Raw genomic sequence first — 25,246 nt, 5'->3', positions numbered from 1 at the left:
TTAACTTCTTATGGCTGGGGGCAGTATTGAGTAGCTTGGATGAATAAGTTGCCCAAAGTAAACGGCCTGCTCCTCAGTCTCAGTTGCTAATATATGCATATTATTATTATTAGTATTGGATATAAAACACTATAAAGTTTCTAAAACTGTTTGAATGATGTCTGTGAGTATAACAGAACTCATTTGGCAAGCAAAATCCTGAGGAGAAATCAAAACAGGAAGTGAAAAAATCTCAGCTTTGTATGTATTCACCAGTGTCCCCAATGAAATCCACTTGCGATATTAATGATGTTGCACTGCCTTGGGGTTCCACTAGATGTCAACCATCAATAGAAATTTTAATGAGACTTCTATGGTGTTGTGGGAGTGAATAATAGCAGAATCTTTCAGGTGTCTGGCAGTCAGCCATTTTCTGATCACGCTTATTCCTCATGGTACCCACTTGCGTTCCATTGCTCATGAATACAAGAAGGAATACTCCGGTTGGAACTTTATTGAAGCTATATGTTAAAAACATCCTAATGATTGATTCTGCACTTAGTTTGAAATTTTTCTTCGACCTGTAATATAACTTTTTGAAGTTTTTGTCCGATGTAACGCTGACCAGAATGAGCATTTGGATATGTATACCAAATGCGCTAACAAAATAAGGTATTTGGACATAAATAACGGACATTATCGAACAAAACAAACATTTATTGTGGACCTGGGATTCCTGGAGTGCTTTCTGATGTAGATCATCAAAGGTAAGGGAATATTTATCATGTAATTTCTTGTTTATGTTGACGTCAACATGCTGGCTAATTGTGACAAATTTTTCTGAGCGCCGTCTCAGATTATTGCATGACTGGCTTATTCCGTACATTTAAAAAAAAAAATCAGACACAGCGGTTGCATTAAGGAGAGCTATATCCATAATTCCATGTGTATAACTTGCATTATCATCTACATTTATGATGAGTATTTCTGTTGAATGATGTGGCTATGCAAAATCATTGGATGTTTTTGGAACTAGTGAATGTAACGCACCAATGTAAACTCATATTTTGATAAATATGAACCTTATCAAACAAAACATACATGTATTGTGTAACATGAAGTCCTATTAGTGTCATCTGATGAAGATCATCAAAAGGTTAGTGATTAATTTAATCTCTATTTGTGCTTTTTGAAACTCCTCTCTTTGGCTGGAAAGAAATGGCTATGTTTTTCTGTGGCTATATGTGGTGACCTAACATAATCGTTTGTGGTGCTTTTGCTGTAAAGCATATTTGAAATCAGACACTGTGGTGGGATTAACAACAAGAAGAGCTTTAAAATGGTATGCGATTCATGTATGTTTGAGGAATTTTAATTATGAAATTTTTGATGTTTTGAAAATAGCGCCCTGCACGTTCACTGGCTGTTGTCATATCGCTCCCGTTACCGGGATTGCAGCCATAAGAAGTTAACTAGGCAAGTCAGTTAAGAACACATTCTTATTTTCAATGACGGCCTAGGAACGGTGGGTAAAGTACCTTGTTCATTGGCAGAACGACAGATTTTTACCTTGTCAGCTCGGGGATTCAATCTTTCAACCTTACAGTTAACTAGTCCAACCACCTGCTTCTCATTGCACTCCACGAGGAGTCTGCCTGTTACACGAATGCAGAAAGGCAAGGTAAGTTGCTAGCTAGCATTAAACTTATCTTATAAAAAACAGTCAATCAATCATAATCACTAGTTAACTACACATGGTTGATGATATTACTAGTTTATCTAGCGTGTCCTGCGTTGCATATAAGCGATGCGGTGCGTATTCGCGAAAAAGGACTGTCCTTGCTCCAATGTGTACCTAACCATAAACATCAATGCCTTTCTTAAAATGAATAGACAGAAGTATATATTTTTAAACCTGCATATTTAGCTAAAATAAATCCAGGTTAGCAGGCAATATTAACCAGGTGAAATTGTGTCACTTCTCTTGCGTTCATTGCACGTAGAGTCAGTGCATATGCAAAAGTTTGGGCCGCCTAATTTGCCAGAATTTTACGTAATTATGACATAACATTGAAGGTTGTGCAATGTAACAGGAATATTTAGACTTATGGATGCCACCCGTTAGATAAAATACGGAACGGTTCCGTATTTCACTGAAAGAATAAACGTCTTGTTTTCGAGATGATAGTTTCCGGATTCGACCATATTAATGACCTAAGGCTCGTATTTCTGTATGTTATTATGTTATAATTAAGTCTATGATTTGATAGAGCAGTCTGACTGAGCGATGGTGGGCACCAGCAGGCAGCATTCATTCAAACAGCACTTTTGTGCATTTTGCCAGCAGCCCTTTGCTGTGCTTCAAGCATTGCACTGTTATGACTTCAAGCCCATCAACTCCCGAGATTAGGCTGGTGTAACCAATGTGAAATGGCTAGCTAGTTAGCGGGGTGTGCTCTAATAGCGTTTCAATCGTCACTCGCTCTGAGACTTGGAGTAGTTATTCCCCTTGCTCTGCATGGGTAACGCTGTTTTGAGGGTGGCTGTTGTCGATGTGTTCCTGGTTCGAGCTCAGGTAGGGGCGAGGTGAGGGACGGAAGCTATACTGTTACACTGGCAATACTAAAGTGCCTATAAGAACATCCAATAGTCAAAGGTATATGAAATACAAATGGTATAGAGAGAAATAGTCCTATAAATCCTATAATAACTACAACCTAAAACTTCTTACCTGGGAATATTGAAGACTCATGTTAAAAGGAACCATCAGCTTTCATATGTTCTCATGTTCTGAGCAAGGAACTTAAACGTTAGCTTTCTTACATGGCACATATTGCATTTTTACTTTCTTCTCCAACACTTTGTTTTTGCATTATTTAAACAAAATTGAACATGTTTCATTATTTATTTGAGGCTAAATTGATTTTATTGATGTATTATATTAAGTTAAAATAAGTGTTCATTCAGTATTGTTGTAATTGTCATTATTACAAATAAATGTTTTTTTTTTTTAAATCGACCGATTAATCGGCATCGTTTTTTTTTTTGGTCTTCCAATAATCGGTATTGGTATCGGCGTTGAAAAATCATAATCGGTCGACCTCTAGAGGAAACAGGTACAAAAGTATCTATATCCACAGTATATATTGACATAATCTGAAAGGCCACTCAGCAAGGAAGAAGCCACTGCTCCAAAACTGCCATAAAAAAGCCAGACTCCGGTTTGCAACTGCACATGGGGACAAAGATCGTACTTTTTGAAGAAATGTCCTCTGGTCTGATGAAACAAAAATAGAACTGTTTGGCCATAACGGCCATCGTTATGTTTGGAGGAAAAAGGAGGATGCTTGTAAGCCGAAGAACACCATCCCAACCGTGAAGCACGGGGGTGGCAGCATCATGTTATGGGGGTGCTTTTGCTGCAGGAGGGACTGGTACACTTCACAAAATAGATGGCATCATGAGGAGGGAAGATAATGTGGATATGTTGATGCAACATCTCAAGACATCAGTCAGGAAGTTAAAGCTTGATCGCAAATGGGTCTTCCAAATGGACAATGACTCCAATTATACTTCCAAAGCTGTGGCAAAATGGCTTAAGGACAACAAAGTCAAGGTATTGGAGTGGCCATCACAAAGCCCTGACCTCAATCCTATAGACAATTTGTGGGCAGAACTGAAAAAGCGTGCGCGAGCAAGAAGGCCTACAAACCTGTCTCATTTACACCAGCTCTGCCAGGAGGAATGGGCCAGAATTCACACAACTTATTGTGGGAAGCTTGTGGAAGGCTACCCAAAACATTTGACCCAGGTTAAACAATTTAAAGGCAATGCTACCAAATACTAATTGAGTGTATGTAAACTTCTGACCCACTGGGAATGTGATGAAATAAATAAAAGCTGGAATAAATAATTCTCTCTACTATTATTCTAACATTTCACATTCTTAAAATAAAGTGGTGATCCTGACCTAAGACAGGGAATTTTTTACCAGGATTTAATGTCAGGAATTGTGAAAAACTGAGTTTAAATGTATTTGGCTAAGGTGTATATAAACTTCCGACTTCAACTGTATATCCTTTGATTCTTGAATAATATAACTTATAAATGCCTCATAAGCTTAGTTCAAGTGTTACACTCCATGAGAACCCAAAATATAAGCAGGTTTTCTCTAAATATTTGTAAGCATTGTAAATGTAAACAAACACTGTATGGCCTCATAACATGGTTAAAACAATCATTTTGATATCATGGATAGTCAGTCCTTGCATCCAGGCCCATCCCTCAGCTTTTTGCAAAAACAGAGGTGGGGCGACGGTTTTTTAGTTTCATCTGTGGATTTGCCCTTTAAACAGCTGCATATTATCAAGATATCAAAGTGTCACCAACAAAAAGGTAAACAATAGTCCTACAGTATAGCAAAGGCAGCAAATGCCATTCATTTTTCACATGTAATTAGCACTTTTCAGTAGTGATCAAAGCAGCATTTATTTTTTAACTCAAATCAATAAGCTCAATCAGTCCTCCATGACAACAAAATCATAAACAACCGAGTGGGGCTGGCTAATAAGTCCTTAGTGCTCAGGTAAAACAATTTGGCTAATCTATACTTCCAAATTTCCAAATCCTATTCCTGAAGATCAAAGGTTATAACATTTATTGGAATGACTGTTTTTTAATGTAAAGATATAATTTAATTGTATTATTATTATATGCAGTAGAAAGCGATGGGTTAGAAGAAGCCTACATTTAACCAACCCATAAAGTAAAATTTAACATCTATATATGGCCAGCTATGTAAACTTTAACATTGATTTATCCTGCAATAGATGTTGTTCAATTGGTAATATACATTCTCTTCTTCTAATGCCTCTTAAGGAGAAAGTAATCTAAAAGTAACGATGTGATTAGATTACGTTACTGTGTTTGGGTAATCCAAAGGTTATGTTACGGATTACAATTTTGGACAGGTAACTAGTAACTGTAACGGATTACATTTTGAAAGTAACGTACCCAACACTGCATACTACCATACTCCATTCAAAGGCACTGAAATATTTTGTCTTGCCCATTCACCCTCTGAATGGCACACACGCAATCCATGTCCCAATTGTCTCATGGCTAAAAATAATTATTTAACCTGTCTACTCCCCTTCATCTACACTTATTGAAGTGGGTTTAACAAGTGACATCAGTAAGTGATCATAGCTATTCACCTGGATTCACCTGGTCAGTGTGTCATGGAAAGAGCAGGTGTTCCTAATGTTTGTACACTCAGTGTATTTAGCAACTCATGAAATAAAAATGTTGCTTCAAAAAATCTAGATGTTATTGTTAAAACCAACACATTTCAGTGTTTCAACACATTGGTTCCTACTATAAAATCTAGATGTTATTGTTAAAACCAACACATTTCAGTGTTTCAACACATTGGTTCCTACTATAAAATATAGATGTTTTTGAAGTAAACTTCCATTGTCCTACCAAGACTTTCCAAATATCAGTTTTTCTGTTTGCTCTACTGTTCAAGAACCTTGTCTTGTAAGGCGAGATAGCGACAGCATTTCTTATTTTCACTTCAAAACATTGTAAAAGGAGATGCCAATTCTGAAGGAAAAACAGAACAGGCATTGGGGTGGCAGGTAGTCTAGTGGTTAGAGCATTGGGCCAATAACTGAAAGGTTTCTAGATCGAATCCCTGAGCTGACAAGGTAAAAATAAGTTGTTCCACCACTGAACAAGGCAGTTAACCCACTGTTCCTAGGCTGTCGTTGTAAAAAAGAATTTGTCCTTAAATGACTTGCCTAGTTAAAGAAAGGTTAAATAAAAATATTCAATGCATCTCTGTGTGACATCTAAAGGCTCTTCCTTCTCCTCTAGGACAGGCCTCATTGATATACACGCACAAAAACACCGTCATTTGGGGCCTTCAAAATCTGAGGGCCACAGCTCCTCAATCTCAATTCAGGAGAAAGAGAACACGTATCATGTCTCAATCATTGCAATTTTCCATTTCAAAAAGCAGACGTCTCCCAGTTTGAAACAAATGCCAATTTAATTGTAAAGCGTCCTTCATGACTGGAGACATCAGTCTGAGGGAGTCAGAATGAACGTTAATTAAATCTGGCTGAATGAGAAGCCAATTTATTGCAATGACATTGATGCTCTCTGCGGTACAAAAGTTTGCATCATATTCCCGATATAGTGCACTACTTTCCACCAGCTATAGTGCAGAATATGTGCAATAGCAGGGTGCCACAGAGTTTATTTTAAGGCAAGGAATGTCAACTCAAGGTTTTTAATGACAATAAGCATGATCTGTAGGGTCGAGTAAAAACATGGAGGCCCTTCTTCCCATTGCACAGGAAGTTGGTTGTGGTCTCAGTTTGTATCGAACACTAATATGCCATTTACAGCGGGACAATGGACTGTCAGTTCAGTTCAGTTCAGGGCAACCTGAACACTAAAAAGAAGACGTACAACCACATATCTACACTACTCAGCATCCACACTCTCTGCATATCTACCTTGAGACAAAAGAAGGCCCAATGCATGTACATAATACTTAACTTCCACAGTCAATTTAGTTGAGCTATCGAATGTGTACAAGGGACTACTGCATCCAACAGATAGGACAGGTTGGGAACCAGGGAAATAAAGGAGGCAGTCACTCCACACGTCACTCTGAGGAAGAAAGGTGGATTGATTTAGATGAGAAAGAACAAGGGAAAACAGCCACTAAACTACTGAGAACCACTCAGAGCAGAGGAGAGCACAGTCAGGGTAGAAGGTGGTGATGGGTATGGATTACTTGTCTCTTGTTGTTGGACCTAAAGGAGTTGTTATACGTCACCATCCGTTTCAGCATCTCCGGGGGCTGTAACACAGGAACCAGACAGTAGTCATTAGAGATTGACACTACGACACCCCCCCTCCCCCCAAGCTCCTTCCCTCCCTCTGTGCCTTAGGGTGTGTCATGACTGTCCTGTGAGGATCTGAACGGGTCAGATCAGCTTGGCAATGGATGACAATAACAAGGCCCTCTCTCTCCCACGGGCAGGGGGGGGGGGGGGGCTCCTGGGGGGTTGACAGTTCACACCCTGTCATAAATTACAGGAGAAGGAGACTTTCTCTCCCACTCCAGTATTTAACCCAAGGAATGTTCTTTGTTTCACAGAAGTTTTCCGGCCAAAACTCTAGCACATCAAAAGTGAATACTGGAACAATAATTCTAACATAAGAATATGGGGAATGGTCAGTGGGGAGCTAAAGAAAACTACAGCCTGGTACGGCAACTTCATCACCCTCAACCGCAAGGCTCTCCAGAGGGTGGTGCAGTCTGCACAACGCATCACCGGGGGCAACCTACCTGCCCTCCATGACACCAACAGCACCCGATGTCACAGGAAGGCCAAAAAGATCATCAAGGACATCAACCACCCGAGCCACAGCCTGTTCACACCACTATCATCCAAAAGGCGAGGTCAGTACAGATGCATCAAAGCTGGGACTGAGAAACTGAAAAACAGCTTCTATCTCAAGGCCATCAGACTGCTAAAGAGCAATCACTAACTCAGAGAGGCTGCTGACTACATTGAGACCCAATCACTGGCCACTTTAATAAATTAATCTTTAGTCACTTTATACAATTCACTCTAAATAATGCCACTTTAATAATGTTTACATATCTTACATTACTCCTATCACATGTATATACTGTATTTTATACCATCTACTGCACCTTGCTTATGCTGCTCAGCAATCGCTCATCCATATACTTACATGTACATATTCTCATTCACCCCTTTAGATTTGTGTGTATTAGGTAGTTGTTGGGGAAATGTTAGATATTACTGCACTGTCTGTACTAGAAGCACAAGCATTTCACTACACTCACATTATCATCTGCTAACCATGTGACAAATAAAATGTAATTAAAAACTGTACGGACGTAATACTGTAACTTGGAAAGTATATCCCCTTTATCTGTCAAGTTTCCATCCAATACATTGTGCATATAATATGACATATTAAGAAAGTATTGTTGTTAAGATATGAAAGTGATTTTAGGAGGTATAAGAGAATCTATCTCCTATAAACTGTGCATAAGTAGGTAGCCACGCCCCGATAAGGTCAGAGAGAGTGTCAGACGGACGGAACCGTCCACTTCGGCCAGAGGACATAAAAGGCTTGCCAACAGAGATTAACATCAGACCAGGAAACGTGAGGCGGTAGCTACATGTATGAAAAGGTTGTAACTTTGAACCTCAACACGAGGTGAAGAAATAAACTCACCTTCCTTTAGACAAGTGAGACGGCGAGCTGCAGCTTATGTCCATCGTGGTCCAAATGGTGAATAATCAACACGAGGTGTAGGCGAGAAGCTCACCTCCCAGACAATCACTGAGACAGTTGATTAGCTGTCTTGAGTCAAATATCTAGAAAAGCGAATCTAAGTGACACTATCCTACTACGCTCATCACCAATGGGAACCGTCGACACGGCTGGCTAGCTATCTTCCAGAGTGAACAATAGTAGAAGACGGGAAAGTGGAGACCCCTTTCAGACAATCAGAGCCATACAGCTTGCCACTGAAAGGCCAACAACCTTCCTAAGGAGGGTTGGTCCCGACCGAACAAAGGCACTCACATGTAAATACATTCATGATCTCTTATTCCAAACGGGCAGTGGTTTGTGTGCAAACTATATGATTAATGTGAGAATAGTTCTGAAATGTATCGACGATAAGTGTCTTTTTCTCTTTCTCTCTCTCTCCATGTCGTTTTGTAAAAAGCCACCATATTGTAGAAGTCCGCCAGGGACCTTTGTCTCATGTATTAAGTGTGTATGTTATCCTGTTATTATTTAGTTAACTTGTAAATAAATTATTCAACCAATTTGTGTAGTACTGAATCATGAGTAAGGCTGGTGTTTTTGTAGATGCATGAGGTTACGACTGTTCATAATGATAAGAGGTAATGATTAATAAGATGACTGTTTATCGATGTAATAGATATATCTTATAGAGTTTAATTCGGGAGATGGTAACTCTTTAAACAACCTCTTCCGTGGTGCCCCAAATTCCTAATGAGTTAGTTGTTACATGATCAATTTAGTTTTAACAATTTAACAATTAAACATAGTTAGTGGATTAAATAAATAACAGTCATCAGCTTAATGAAAATAAAGTCACGACAGGTTGATTATAAATACTAGATGGTCAACTATCACAATCGGCCCAGCATTGTCTGGGTTTGGCCGGAGTAGGCCGTCATTGTAAATAAGAATTTGTTCTTAACTGACTTGCCTAGTTAAATAAAGGTGAACTTAAAAACATTTTTTTTTAAAGTCTGTCTCTCTGTCAACATCAGCAAAACCTTCACCTGGGATCAACTTCACGTTACAAGTGGTAGAGAAATAATCGTCCATGTTGGTACCACACTATCTAATCTGAATCCTAACTAGACTGTAGCTAAATGCTTTGGATCTTCTAGAGCTAACACAGCCGCCAATCAAAAGGGGACCATCGTGCTCTCCCAGAACTTTGGTTGGTGCGTAAAACCTGTAAACTCATATAAGCAAAAAGATGTGATGGGTCTGCACTCAAAAAGATGTTGTGTAAGGCTGATATCATTTTTCGATTTGGTTTATTATTTTATTTGCATCAGCAGTAGCGTACACAGACGTTTCAGCTTTTAATGATCAGCATTTACAGGGAACACAGGTGAGCAACTGACGAGCAACAGGTGCTTCTAATCGGGGTTGCCACTCATCTGCCAATCAGATTCTCTGGTCTACACGCAAACAAATGCAAAGAAATACAGAATTATAGGGTACGGGAGCGGGCACAAAGAGCAATTGGGGTTATGAGACGTGAACCATCTGCTCATTTGGATACACTATATACATGTACGAGATAGCTTACCACAAAGGGCATCAGGCTAGGTCGTTCATAAATATGTGAGCCTAACTCATAAATGATATGCAAAATATGAAATGGACAGTGTTCTTGATAAGGACAGGGTTTAAATTGCTCACCTGTGGCCTATAAATTCTGTTTTGAACGAAAAATATTACCTACAGACTTGAAGAAGGCTGCAAAGCCAAAACGTTTGACGCAGTGAAAATAATAAAACAATTGAAAAAACGGAAAAGTCAACTTTATGCGACATCTTTTGAGTGCTAACACAGCAGTCACCAAACGCCAGAGCCTGAAACGGACTGCACCTAAACTGTACTGTAGGCTATATCCACGGGTGGTGGCCATCCATTTAATCAACAGGCACTTATGACAGGAGGGAGAGACGGGCTGAGATGGGCATCCTGTGTGGTCTAAATAGCAGCAGATAGAGCGTCAGTCTTACAGACGGACAGTGGGGCTTGAGAGGGTCTCAGCATCTATCAAACTGCAGCAGAGCTTCTCCTCCGTTTCTGTGACTCTGACTCATAAGGCATTCTGGATAACGGCTTGGGTTGGTCTGGTGATCTAAGCCGCTGCTGCTTCGATTCCGTCCCACTGGTCTTTCAGCAATCGCTCTCCTACCATTCACCCCCGTGGACCTGTCCCCTTTCAGATGAATAGCATCGCAAAGACTCAGACAACCTATAGACAACCTATCGGGAACATCAATGTATTCCGAATTTCAGACAGGCAAAGAAACAATACACTCTCACTCCTCTCACTATTGGAAGGCGAGTCATGTTCTGATGCTGTATCATTTCACTCCGTTACTAAGAAGTTCTGCAGCTAAACTGCAAAAGACTATCACGCTCTCTCAGTTTATGGATTCATCTTTGACAACACAATTGGACGATATATAAAAGCCAGGCCTGATCCTCTCTTGGTTTTTCTGGATGGTGATGACACATGGTAAATGACCAGTTGGGAGCAGAGTAATGACAGGGTCGCCTCCTGATAAGGAAGTTAGCATCGGTACACTAACCAGCCTTGTCTGGTGCAGCAGAGAAACAGCGTGAACAAACGTAGCACCCCGGCTAGGGAGAGTGACAGGAGAACACAGCAAGCATGCGGAGAGGGGTTGAGGGTGTTTAGGGAGAGGGAGAGGGAGAGAGGAGGAGTAGGCGGACAGTGCTGAGTCTGTGTTTCTTACCAGGCCCTCAGCGTGTAGGGTAGGTCGATGGGACTGATTCTGGGACAGCATGACTGGTTTAGACATGACAGGGGCCATCTGACGCCTCTGGTTGGGCGGGCTAGGAGCGATTTGCTATTAGGAACATCCGAGCAGTGGCAGAAAGGACAGCAAACAATGGGGTTACAGCGGGCTTCAGTGAGCAGAGCGCCATGGACATTATTGATAAGAAAACATAGGGATTCTACTGCTAAAACCCAGAGCAAACCGCTCATTATAAAACCAGTGACATCAGAGCTTTAACCCTGTGATTTAACCCTATATACACTACCGTTCAAAAGTTTGGGGTCACTTAGAAATGTCCTTGTTTTTGAAAGAAAAGCAAAAAAATTTGTCCATTAAAATAAAATAAAATTGATTGGAAATACAGTGAAGACATTGTTAATGCTGTAAATGACTCTTGTAGCTGGAAACTGCAGATTGTTTTAGGAATATCTACATATGTGTACAGAGGCCCATTACCAGCAACCATCACTCCTGTGTTCCAATGGCACGTTGTGTTAGCTAATCCAAGTTTATCATTTTAAGGGCTAATTGATCTTTAGAAAACCCTTTTGCAATTATGTTAGTACAGCTGAAAACTGTTGTGCTGATTAAAGAAGCAATAAAACTGGCCTTCTTTAGACTAGTTGAGTATCTGGTACATCAGCATTTGTGGGTTCGATTACAGGCTCAAAATGGCCAGGCACATTCTTCTGAAACTCATCAGCCTATTCTTGTTCTGAGAAATGAAGGCTATTCCATGTGAGAAATTGCCAAGAAACTGAAGCTCTGGTAAAACGCTGTGTACTACTCCCTTCACAGAACAGTGTAAACTGGCTATAACCAGAATAGAAAGAGGAGTGGGAGGCCCCGGGGGGAACAACTGAGTAAGAGGACAAGTACATTAGAGTGTCTAGTTTGAGAAACAGACGCCTCACAATTCCTCAACTGGCAGCTTCATTAAATAGTACCCGCAAAACACCAGTCTCAACGTCAACAGTGAAGAGGCGACTCTGGGATGCTGGCCTTCTAGGTAGAGTTCCTCTGTCCAGTGTCTGTGTTCTTTTGCCCATCTTAATCTTTTATTTTTATTGGCCAGTCTGAGATATGGCTTTTTCTTTGCAACTCTGCCTAGAAGGCCAGCATCCTGGAGTCGCCTCTTCAACATTAACAATGACTACACTGTATTTCTGATCAATTTGATGTTATTTGAATTGACTTTTTTTTCTAAGTGACTCCAAACTTTTGTATATGTGGTATATGTTTAACCCCGTAAGATCAGAGCCCTGGGAATGTTCCAGAACTATGAAGAACTCTAAAGTCAACAGCTCTCCAGCTTGTCTAAACATTTGCTGACATCACAGAAGAACTTCCTCCACTACAGGAGCGATATAGGCAGGCTCCACTGACCACTCTCTCAAAGATCGAATGACGGGAGGGAGCAGACTTACCAGGGAATTGCTTACATTGGAGATGCCACTAATATGGGAAGTGTTTCTCATCACCTGAACCAGGAAAACACAGTATTATCATGTACTTATCCCTGAATGACCATTATAGAACACTACTGGAATTGTAATGTCACACACACACACACACACACACACACACACAGTGGTGGTTTCAAATGGAACACACATGTAGGAAAGGAGATATCATGCACTTGAAGAGGAGCTATTCAGTCGTGACTCACAACTTCTCTCGTCTACACACGATCTTACCCACCACGTCACGCCATGCAATTCTACACCCACTGCTGTCAAATACGATAACACAATACAAAATCAGAGCCACCGCAAACAGACCGAATAAAAACCAACAACTGCCTCCATGGTTGCACTTCATCGGAGAGGAAGTTGACATTGTTCTTCACAACATTCAGTCAGTGCGACTCAGTGATGTGTTTCCTCTCCCTTTCATGAATGAAATAACCATGCATCTTCCCGGCACAGATCATGCAGAGTACCGTCCTTAAACATTCCCCTGCCCCCTTGATGTTCTGAGATCTGAAGGAACAAGATGTTAGCAGGAATGTGACAGCATCTCTTCCCTCAACCAATTGGGTGGTTTAGTGGGTGCCATCACAGTAGTTGCTCACACCTGTCCGCTCCTATCAGCTCTGCTTAAAACGTTTTTGGGGGAAGGGCAAGGGAAACAGGCTAGGGGTTGTTTTCAAACCAAGCCATAGTCACACCAGGGAGGCTACCTTAGGGCTGGAGGGGTAGGACATTTCACTGGCGTTGGACGAGTAGTAACCGCCCCTCGGCATGTACCCGCCCCCTTCCCACTCGCTCCTTGTCTCTGGGGGACTGGTGGGGTGGTGGTGGTACCCTCCATGGGACCCTCCCCCCAGCTGCTCCTCAGGGTGCTGGGAGGGTGGGGGCGGAGAGGGTGGGGAAGGAGGAGGGGGAGGCTGAGGGGAGGGACGGGGAGAGGACGGGGGCCTGTAGGACTGGAAGGTAGGGGGATAGTGTGAGGAGGAGGGAGGAAAGTGGGAGATTGTGGTAGGAGGGTAGTGAGAGGAGATGGAGGTAGGAGGGTACTTAGAAAAAGGAGGTGGAGGGGGAGGTGGGGGTGGAGGTGGAGGTGGGGGTGGCGGAGGAGGAGGAGGAGGAGGGGGCTGGCGTCCTCTGGAGGCCGCAGTGGAAGCAGAGGGAGGGGGCTTGCGGGTGGAGGGGGGAGAAGGGGGGAGGCGTTGGGGCGATGGTCGTGGTGAGGCAGGAGAGAAGTTGGGGATGGTGGGGTTGAGTCTGGGAGAGGGTGGAGGGAGAGGTAGGGGGGGCGGGGGCTGGGAGGAAGAAGGCTGGGTGGGGGCCAGTCTCTTCAGGGGCCCCCTCAGGCTCTGGTCCACCTCATCCAAGTTCAAATCATCAAGGTCAGTGGTGGCCAGCTGCAGACCCCCGGGGAAACGCCTCACCATGGGCCCAGAGGCAGGAGACCGAGGAGGGGACATCTGAAGGACAAGCCCAGCCTCTCAGACACTCACAACCACAGAGCTATCATGGTACACACAGTCACAGAGCATTGTGGCCTACGAAAAATATATTAATTAGCAACAGAAGGGAAAAAACGAAAAGTTACTACACAAAGGTATCAGATGTGATAGGACCATCGGTGTTCCTAGTTGATACACAGATAAGAGAAGGGGTTCTAGATGTACCTCTGGGGACTCGTTCTCCACACAGGAAATCTGTTCCAGGCGTGTCTGACAGAGACGTTCCACCCAGTGCTGCACCTTCTCTGACTCCTCCAGATCCTCCCGCTCTGTCTCTGACACCTGGGGCACGGCACAGCGCAACGCAATACTCAAGCCTGGGTCCCTGACTCCCGTATAGAACAACATACTGTATAACTCAAGGCTGGGTCCCTGACTCTTGTATAGAACAACATACTGTATAACTCAAGGCTGGGTTAGGGCTTAGTCATACACCAAAGTATAAATGAATAAAGAAGACCCACCCTATTGGCAAGGTGCTGATGGGAAGTCAACTCAGAAGATGAAAGTCACTCTATTCTCATTTTATGTTATTTCCTCACTCATTCAGAATCACGTTCCACAGAACTCCTACCTCCTGCGCCAGTCTACTGATTCTTACTCCTACCTCCTGCGTCAGTCTACTGATCATTACTCCTACCTCCTGCGCCAGTCTACTGATCATTAATCCTACCTCCTACGCCAGTCTACTGATCATTACTCCTACCTCCCGCGTCAGTCTACTGATCATTAATCCTACCTCCTGCGTCAGTCTACTGATCGTTACTCCTACCTCCCGCGCCAGTCTACTGATCATTACTCCTACCTCCCGCGCCAGTCTACTGATCATTACTCCTACCTCCCGTGCCAGTCTACTGATCATTACTCCTACATCCTGCTCCAGTCTACCGATCATTACTCCTACCTCCCGCGCCAGTCTACTGATCATTACTCCTACCTCCCGCGCCAGTCTACTGATCATTACTCCTACCTCCTGCGCCAGTCTACTGATCATTACTCCTACATCCTGCGCCAGTCTACCGATCATTACTCCTACCTCCTGCGCCAGTCTACCAATCACAATTCCTACCTCCTGCACCAGTCTACTGATCTTCAGCTGCTTCTCTCGTTCATACATCTCCTCCTTCTCTGCAGCCAGCTTGAGCTCAAACTCCATCTCCTTCTTGTTTTTCCTCTGTTCCTGCAGGGTGTCTGTGTTGGACACCTTCTTCTTCTTCCTCTTCTTCTCTCCTTTCTGAGATATCATTCATATTCATCATTACAGAAACCAGGGAGAAACCAGAACCCATTCCACCCCAAACCGTCCAAACCGTACAAGGACCAAGACTAGAACCTGCACAGTAAGGTTCAACAATAATATATTATAGAACCGCCACGGCACTGTGGTGACAGAACCAGTAAACGAGTGATGTTATTTTTGCTCAAAGTTAAATATGTCCGTTAGCTTTGACAGAACACATCTCACAGCACACCAAACCGCGACCGTACAGAATACCTTGCGGAGCGTGGGCAGCTTCCCTTCGTAGCGATAAAACCATCCGAAAGCTATAGAGAGAGAAAAAACAATGCCAAACAGAGTCACTCGGATGCCGAGGCAGGAATTAGCCTGGTCCCAGATTTGTTTGTGCTTTCGCCTACTCCACTGTCATTGTCAAGCCAAACCTGCATTGCATGACAATTCCACGTAGAGAGCAGGAACATACTGACACTCAGGCTAAGGAGGACTCAGAGCAGAACTTTCAGCAACTATGGAGAAAAAGCATGCGACAGTTTGGCAACTGAATCCACCTGCACGCGACAGAAATGAAAGGAGAAAGACAGCTCAAGGGGTTGTATTGAGAAAGATGGCACCGTGTTAAGAGGAACGCTAGGCAGTTTCTGAAATACATGAACAGCTAGCTAAAGCAGAAACAGCCTAGCATCCAGGCTATCCCTACTAAGGTGTGGGAGCCTGTCAGTGGGTTTTGATTGTCAAAGGAAATCGAGCATGTAGCGCGTGGTATTGTAGTGCGTCTCTGACGCTGCGATCTGTGGGTACACTGTGAGACCCGTCACTCACTTCACTCCCCTCTTCCTTCTCCTCCTCCTCCTGCTGCTCTTCATCGTCGTCGTCAGCCTGAAAAGAGCTTGCTCCAATGTCTGGCAGTGGAGGAAGTCAGAGAGGCACGGCACACAGTGGAGGAAGAGAGGAGACAGACAGCACGCAAAGAGGTGAAACACAGCTGTAAGTCTAGGCCCTTACAGTTTCTGCTGATCTACACGGCCTTCCTTGGATCTATTCATTCATCTGTAGCCCTCAAACGCAACTCTGGACCTCGAAGACAGTTCCACTGCATTTTGTCATTGTTCCCCTCGAGTCAGGGGCGCTGCTGTAGTCAGGAAGCGTCAAGTGTAAGTCCAAGAGGCTTCTAAACAGCTTCTACCCCCAAGCCATGAGACTCCTGAACAGCTAATCAAATGGCTAACGAGACTATTTGCATTACCCCCCTACTCTCTGTTATTATCATCTATGCATAGTCCCTTTAATAACTCTACCTACATGTACATATTACCTCAACTAACCGGTGCCCCCCGCACAGTGGTCTTTACTGGTACCCCCCTGTATTTGGTCTCGCTATTGTTATTTTGCTGCTGCTCTTTAATTACTTGTTACTTTTATTTCTTATTCTTCTTTGTATTTTTTTTTTTTAAGTAAGCATTTCACTGTAAGGTCTACTACACCTGTTGTATTCAGCGCACGTGACTAATAAAATATGATTTTATTTAGACCTGTGACACCAGGTGTGTGCAATTAATTATCAGGTAGAAAAGAAAACCAGCAGGCTCCGGACCTTCTGGGGTCAGAGTTGAGTACCCCTGCTCTACAGATTCATTAGACACTATCAGAAGTACCACCTGACCTACTGTTCTTACCAGAGTTCTTGGACTTGGGGGGTGCGGTGTTGATTTCAGGCGGGGCCGGGGAGGGACTCTTGGTTTTGGGTTGCTCTCTAGGCGCCCAGTCCTCCTCCCACTCCCTGTGGTGCTTCCTCTCCGCAGCCTCGATCCTACGCACACACAGGCACGCACACAAACGCATGCATCCACACAAGCGGGCGCACATAGACACAGACAGGTCAGGAGGTCACTGGGTCATCCCAACTAAACATTCTCTGATATAGTTGTGAACACACAAGAGAACTGAAGCTCTCTGAGCTCAACTACACGGTCTGTGACGTTTTGATAGATCCTGGGTTCCCTTAATGCAATACTCCCAGTCCCTGACTGATCTGCCTGTTTGACCGCGGAAATAATTAGCCATATGCGTAACATTACGTACGTAACATACACAATACATATATAACAGAAAGAGCAATGAATTTGCAAAGCGGGGTGAAAACCCACTTCTCCATCTCCTTCCGATAGCGTTCCTCTTCCTCTGCAGTCTTCTGAGAAATCTCCATCTTTCTCCTGTTCGCAACACAAAGAAACATTTATATGTATTTATATGTGCGGTATGGATGACTAAAATCCAATTTTATGGGAAATAACAACATATTCTGAAATTGTATAGGACTGAGACACTGTATATACTACAGCCTCTTCTTCTGGAGATAGCGTCAGTATAATAGATTCACTATGTTAGCTATGTTGATGACAGGTTTGTACACTGAGAGTACAAAACGTTAAGAACACCTGCTCTTTCTATGACAAACTGACCAGGTGAATCCAGGTTAGAGCAACGATGCCTTATTGATTTAACTTGTTAAATCCACTTCAATCAGTGTAGATGAAGGGGGCGGAGACAGGTTAAAGAATGATGTTTAAGCCTTGAGACAATTGAGACATGGATTGTGTGTGTGCGCGCCGTTCAGATGGCAACAGGGCAAGACAAAATATTGAAGTGCCTTTGAACGGGGTTTGCAACGCTGCTGGGTTTTTCACAGTTTCCCGTGTGCATCAAGAACTGTCCGCCACCCAAACGACATCCAGCCAACTTGACACAACTGTGGGAAGCATCGGGGTCAACATCGGCCAGCATCCCCGTGGAAAGCTTTCAGACACCTTGTAGTGTCCATGCCCAGACGAATTGAGGCTGTTCTGAATATTAGGATATACACTGGCATACTCAGTGGTATATCTCATTTGTCAATCAGGAAAAAAAAACGAATATTTTGTTTTGCTTGTCTCTGATTGCTATCACTGCTAGTGAAACGCCTGTTATTTTCTAGTGTACAGAGCCAAGAGATAAAAGTCTCTGTGCTCTATGGCTGTCAGCACCTGACTATTTTGGCAAACTGAACGTGGGTTATCAAGTGAAAACCAACATACAGTTTGTTTCAGTCCTCACGTATTGTCTGTGCTCTCCCTCTCTCTCTCTGGGTGTGTCAAGAGAGGAATCTGTTCATAAAGCATATGCACAGACAACAATAACTTTTAGCAAAAAAATATATCAGTTTATGAATTCCCAATTGCCAAAGCTTCAGCTCTCTGAATAAAATAATCATTTATAGTCATCAATTGCTGGTGTTGATGCTTTTTCTCTCCAACCTTCCCATCATTATTTGGGCTGCCTATTCCGTACAATAGTTCAGTACAATAGTTTTCCCTCCAAAGGGCCTTATCTATTCTGATAAAGCCCCAGCCACATTGGAAATATGTTTGACCACTTCTTTGAGTTGCCCTTGATGATTTTAAATGCCATACATCCAATGATGTGGTTTAAATTGGGTTTTAAATCTCTAAACCAATCAACCAATCAATCAGTCCACTGATATCCACTCACTGCCTCTCTTTCTCCTGCTGCTCCTTGACCATCTTGTTAGTCTCCAGGGCAACCCTTTTCTGGTGCATCAACTCTCGTCTGTCCAGCTCCCTGCGAGCCTCCACCGCCAGACGCTCCTCGTCTGTCATAAACAACTCACTGCCCTGTGGGGGGGGGGGGGGGGGGGGGGCATCAGAGGGTTCAAATATCTCAATTTTTAAACATTTGCTGTGCCTTAGAATTAAAAACCTCCTATCGATTACCAAACGTTGTATATATAATGTATGCCTCTGGGGTTGGACACCCAAACATTTGATACGGCTGACAGCCTGTTCTGAACTGGAGCAACTCGTGCGACAACAAGTTGCCCCTCCCCCCCATCCCTCCCGCTGATTGGGCACCTTTTGTCTGTGAATTAAGAGGACTCGATGTATTTTGAAAGATGAGACGTTTGAGGATTATAACAAATACAGCGTTGATGTCATACAAGTCAAACGCCCGTGAGTCCAAATGTGCACCTCACATTTCCATATCTTAAAACTCATGTCATAAACAGTGTCAACGTTTATGATCACTATGTTAGATGTACAGTTAGTTACAAGATGACATGACATCACACCCTGGGTTGTTCTGAACAGAATGAGACGATGTTTGTCGATTGAGAGAAAGACAAATGTGCTGCAGCACACGCACCTGAATGCGCTCGTGACTGTGTTCTATACAAACCAAGATTCAGTCTTATTTGAGGCGTCAGGTAGCCTAGTGGTTAGAGCGTTGGGCCAGTAACTGAAAGGTTGGTAGATCAAATCCCGGACCTGACAAGGTCAAAATCTGTCGTTCTGCCCCTGAACAAGGCAGTTAACCGACTAGGCTATCATTGTAAATAAGCATTTGCTTTTAACTGACATGCCTAGTAAAATAAATAAATAAACTGTTGTGTGATTAGACCTTTGGGGTAACCATTTTTTATTTGTATTTGTATTTTTTTTTAACCTTTATTTAACTAGGCAAGTCAGTTAAGAACAAATTCTTATTTAACCAGTTAGAGCTCTAGGGGCGCTATTTCATTTTTGGATAAAAAACGTTCCCGTTTTAAGCGCGATATTTTGTCACGAAAAGATGCTCGACTATGCATATTCTTGACAGTTTTGGAAAGAAAACACTCTGAAGTTTCAGAATCTGCAAAGATTTTGTCTGTAAGTGCCCCAGAACTCATTCTACAGGCGAAACCAAGATGATGCATCACCCAGGAATTAGCAGAATTTCTGAAGCTCTGTTTTCCATTCTCTCCTTATATGGCTGTGATTGCGCAAGGAATGAGCCTACACTTTCTGTCGTTCGCCCAAGGTCTTAGCAGCATTGTGACGTATTTGTAGGCATATCATTGGAAGATTGGCCATAAGAGACTACATTTTCCAGAGGTCCGCCCGGTGTCCTTTGTCTAAATTTGTGCGTAATCTTCAGGTGCGGTCATTTTCTCCTGGGATTCAGGAGAGAAAGCATGTTTCCAAGAACGATGTATCAATGAAGAGATATGTGAAAAACACCTTGAGGCTTGATTCTAAAAAACGTTTGCCATGTTTTCAGTCGATATTATGGAGTTAATTTGGAAAAAAGTTTGCGTTTTGAGGACTGAATTTATGGATTTTTTTTGGTAGCCAAATGTGATGTATAAAACGGAGCTATTTCTAATACACAAGGAATCTTTTTGGAAAAACTGAGCATCTGCTATCTAACTGAGAGTATCCTCATTGAAAACATCAGAAGTTCTTCAAAGGTAAATGATTTTATTTGAAGGCTTTTATGTTTTTGTTAATGTTGCGTGCTGGATGCTAACGCTAATGCTAACGCTAAATGCTAACGCGAAATGCTAACTCTAGCTAGCTACTTTTACACAAATGATTGTTTTCCTATGGTTGAGAAGCATATTTTGAAAATCTGAGATGACAGTGTTGTTTACAAAAGGCTAAGCTTGAGAGATGGCATATTTATTTCATTTCATTTGCGATTTTCATAAATAGTTAACGTTGTGTTATGCTAATGAGCTTGCTGATAGATTTACACAATCCTGGATACAGGGGTTTTTTCATAGCTAAACGTGACGCAGAAAACGGAGCGATTTGTCCTAAACAAATAATCTTTCAGGAAAAACTGAACATTTGCTATCTGAGAGTCTCCTCAATGAAAACATCTGAAGTTCTTCAAAGGTAAATGATTTTTTTGAATGCTTTTCTGTTTTTTTGTGTAAATGTTGCCAGCTGAATGCTAATGCTAAATGCTACGTTAGCCATCAATACTGTTACACAAATGATTGTTTTGCAATGGTTGAGAAGCATATTTTGAAAATCTGAGATGACAGTGTTGTTAACAAAAGGCTAAGCTTGAGAGCTAGCATATTTATTTCATTTCATTTGCGATTTTCATGAATAGTTAACGTTGCGTTATGGTAATGAGCTTGAGTCTGTATTCACGAACCCGGATCCGGGATGGGGAGATCAGAAAGGTTAAGAACAAATCCTTATGTTCCCATAATCTCCAAACTGTTCCCTTTCAATCACTAGCATGGTTATGCGTATACTTTTCATATTTCCTCTGTAAGAAACATTTCAATTTAGCCCTAACCAAATAGGCCCATTCCCACGAGTGTAATTAACTCAGCCACCAGACCTGTGTGGAAGCACCTGCTTTCAAGAATTTGTATCCCTCTTTAACTCAAGCATTTCCTTTATTTTGGCAGTTAACTGTATGTCACCGGTTTTAACTCGCTCAAGTATATGGACGAATCAATAAGAGGCACTCCGCACTTGTTTGCACACAAAGCAACAGAACATATACACCGGAACAATTCTCAATTGAACGGAGCCTCCCCTGCTAGCAGTAAATGAGAGGAGACGTCGTGTGGCAAGAACACAGCCCTGTAACTGAGGCCTGATGACAACCACCTTGGTAAATGACTTTCCGAAAGTCATGAATGACTTTCCGAGTCATGTTCTCCTCCAGAAGCAGACTTTGTCTGGGTAAATGTTCTAAAGATAGACATACACATTATCCTACTCTGTAGGTGGATATAATGCAGATCACAGGAGGTTGGTGGCACCTTAATTGGGGAGGAGGGGCTCGTGGTAATGGCTGGAGCGAAATGAGTGGAATGGTATCAAATACGTCAAACCCGCGGTTTCCACGTGTCTGATGCCATTCCATTTGCTCCGTTCCAGCCATTATTATGAGCCGTCCTCCCCGCAGCAGCCTCCACTGACGCAGATGTTGTTGTCTTCTGCATTACCTGTGTAAACTGTGGTGCAGGTATAAAGCTTACTTGGCTCTAGTGTAAACTTGGATAAAGATTGATAAAAATCGAAGTTATTCACATTTTCCAAAATTGTCAAAACTGCTAGGGGTATGCGAGACTCCAGTAGGAACTAACATGCTGAACACACCGCTCGCGTTGCAAAATAAATGTACACATACATGTTATTCAATAATTTAATCCAAACTGCTCGAGGGTGCCAACGAGCATCTGCGTAGCCAGGTGCTAAAGTAGAACTTGGTTCTATTTTTTATGCTTGACGCGCTGCAAGTCCCGCCCCTCCCATCTCCACTGGCTTTTAGGAGCATATACCCACGTGGGTGATTAAAAGATAAAATGAGGGCCACACTCCAGTCCAGTTGGTGGAGGTAATGCACCTTAAAGTTGGTTGCCAACCTCCATATAAAGTCCACAGAAGAAGAAGAACAAGACCGAAGGAGGAGAGATCACTGGAAATGAACTAGGTTTTCCCTTTTATCTATGGAATAATTGTCGGACTAGAGAACACATGATTTTGTGACTCAAAATGAGTCAAAATTCTACAAAGATCCAGAAAAAAAAGGACCTTGTGCATTTCAGGTAAAATAACAACCCAATGTTTATATCCCAGGACAAATTATCTAGCAACAGCAAGCTAGGTAATGGTCCCCAAATTAATATAGTTGGTTCATAGTTTGTTTTGATATTTCAACCTGCGTGTCCTGATCGCGTCTGGGATGAACGGACAAAATCAACATGCTCGCGATGGCAGAGTCTAGTCAGCATGTAAAAGTAATAAATCAGGTAAGACTCGGCTGCAGATAAATTGGGGAAATGTTAAGGCCCTAGGCATAAGTGACATAAGCAACCTCTTAGGGTCCCGCGGCCGCTAGGGGTCCCCTGAACCCCCCAAAATTTAGTTGGAGTCTCAATTTAGTGTTGAGAGTTAGAGTAGTAGAACACACAAGGTGCAGTTTCGAAATGTGTTTGTGCATCAGCAGGTTTTCTTTTGTTATGTCAGTCCCTGAAAGTCACTAATTTAGCCTATGTCAGTAAAACATTTTTAGATTGGTAAATCAGTCTAGCCAGCTATAAAAACTTGTAGTAATCACGATCAGATTACAGACTGAGCACGCAGGACACGTGCAAAACTGTATCTCTGCCCTATGGCAAAATGAGTCGAGTTGCATGCAATTAGTTCTAAAATTGCTAAATCTTCTCTCCGCTCCATGGCAAAATGTGTATAATTGCAGAAAACTTGCTTCAAAACTGCAACATTTTCTCTAAGCCCCATGGCAAAACTTGCAGAATTGCAGGAAGTGTACTTACATTTTTTCTCTCCGATGTCAAGCGGGGGGCCACTAAAATGTTTTGAGGGTGGGGGAGGCCCTGGCGGTGTACTTACTGCGCCGGTGAGAACTGTGATGGTTAGACTCCTGCTACTCTTCAGAACTCTTACAGCCTGCAGACGCAATAAAGACTAAACTTAACTGAGCAATAAAAACAAAACTTTCCAAAGCAAATTCATTGTTTACCAAAACAGTTTTCTGGATGTATCAAACCTTTGTCTGCATTTCATGTGTCCTACCTCTTTGTGGTCCAGATTGGTGAATTCCACCCCGTTCACCTCCACGATCTGGTCACCAATCTACCAACACAAAACACAATACAATCCATAATACCAACCATGTAAAAACACACACACATTTCAGTACTTTATTTGGTTCCACATTGGGACACTGTGGCATACTAGGACCCAAATACAGTGCCTTCATTAAAACTTCTTAGGGATAGCCTCCTTTTTTCAATTTTCACCTAAAATGACATACCCTAATCTAACTGCCTGTAGCTCAGGTCCTGAAGCGGGGATATGCATATTCTTGGTATCATTTGAAAGGAAACACTTTGCAGTTTGTGGAAATGTGCATTGAATGTAGGAGAATATAACACAATAGATCTGGTAGAAGAAAATATAAAGAAAAAAACAACTTATTTTCTACCACCTTCTTTGAAATGGAACATAAAGGTCCCACATCTAGCCATCACTCTGGTTGTAATTCCGATGGTGTCCGCAAGAGGCCAGCAGTGTATGTGCAAAGTTTCAGACTGATAACTTGAAGTATGTGCAAGCTACATGACATTTAGTGTGAAGTCATCCAGGTACATTTGGGCAAATCGTGAAGGACGCATTTACATAAAAGAATTCTGCAAAAAATATAATCAAATCTGTATACTTGGACTTTGATTTAGCTTTTCCAGTATTAATGAAGGAGTCGCTCCCTGACCAAATTTGGTGTCTTATAGGAAATACTACATTCCTAATGATATAGTGAAGTCTGGTTACGTTCTAGGATCTCTGAGGAATACATTTGAATGTAATTTGACTGGTTGAAACCATATTTAGGGTTAGATTTTCACAGATTCCTTTCTTTGCTAATTGAACGAGTGGAAATACAAAATCGACCGTGCATGCTATATGGACATTTTTGGGATATGAAAAAGGATTTTATCTAACAAAACGACACTTCATGTTATCTCTGGGACCCTTTGGATGATAAATCAGAACAAGATTTCAGAATGTAAGTACACATTTCACCTTCAGAGGTGAATTTATCAAACCTATCGCGGTGAAAAAAAAGTGTTTTGCTGTTAGGAGCTGTCCTCAAACAATAGCATGGCATTTTTTTCTCAGTAATAGCTACTGTAAATTGGACAGTCTGGTTATATTAACAAGAATTGAAGCTTTCAACCGATATAAGACACTTATATGTACAGAAATTTGTTGTTTCTCTAAAATCTGCGATAGTGACACAGGGTGCTGCACGTCTATCCCTAAAAAGTTCATTAAATATATTTTTTCAGGGGGATAGGAGGGACGCCATGTGCGACTGATGTGTTTTCCGTTTGCTCCCGTGGTATTCTTAAGGTTTATGTGAATTTTGCAGCAGAACCGTATTTATTTTCAAATATTAATTTGGTGATCCCTTTCCGTAAAAATCAAGACTACTTTGCTTCCGAATGTCAGCATGTTGACCAAACATAAGGCAAAAAGCATGACTTTGAGAAAACCCGGCCTACAAGACCCGCTCTCATCACCGCCCTCTTCTGAG

The 25,246-nt window shown here is 42.3% G+C and overlaps 1 protein-coding gene across 1 annotated transcript in view; it reads right to left on the bottom strand.

The window, feature by feature from the left end:
* Positions 1–25,246, bottom strand: part of LOC110492494 (harmonin) — a 57,977-nt gene that overhangs the window by 12,758 nt on the left and 19,973 nt on the right. The window contains exons 9-19 of the mRNA XM_090215232.1: positions 23,725–23,784; positions 23,542–23,598; positions 18,872–19,014; positions 17,491–17,556; positions 17,020–17,153; positions 16,166–16,245; positions 15,176–15,346; positions 14,272–14,388; positions 13,306–14,064; positions 12,563–12,616; positions 11,091–11,204 (exon numbers count right to left, since the gene is read on the bottom strand). Of these exons, the coding sequence (XP_090071358.1) occupies positions 11,091–11,204; positions 12,563–12,616; positions 13,306–14,064; positions 14,272–14,388; positions 15,176–15,346; positions 16,166–16,245; positions 17,020–17,153; positions 17,491–17,556; positions 18,872–19,014; positions 23,542–23,598; positions 23,725–23,784 (1,755 nt within the window). The remainder of the gene's footprint in view (positions 1–11,090; positions 11,205–12,562; positions 12,617–13,305; positions 14,065–14,271; positions 14,389–15,175; positions 15,347–16,165; positions 16,246–17,019; positions 17,154–17,490; positions 17,557–18,871; positions 19,015–23,541; positions 23,599–23,724; positions 23,785–25,246) is intronic.

Source organism: Oncorhynchus mykiss, chromosome 2 (assembly GCF_057628025.1).
Source record: "Oncorhynchus mykiss isolate SJ-2025 chromosome 2, ASM5762802v1, whole genome shotgun sequence".
Lineage (NCBI taxonomy): Eukaryota > Metazoa > Chordata > Actinopteri > Salmoniformes > Salmonidae > Oncorhynchus > Oncorhynchus mykiss.
Note: the sequence above shows the minus strand (reverse complement) of the source record. Positions and strands in the feature narration are given on the sequence as shown.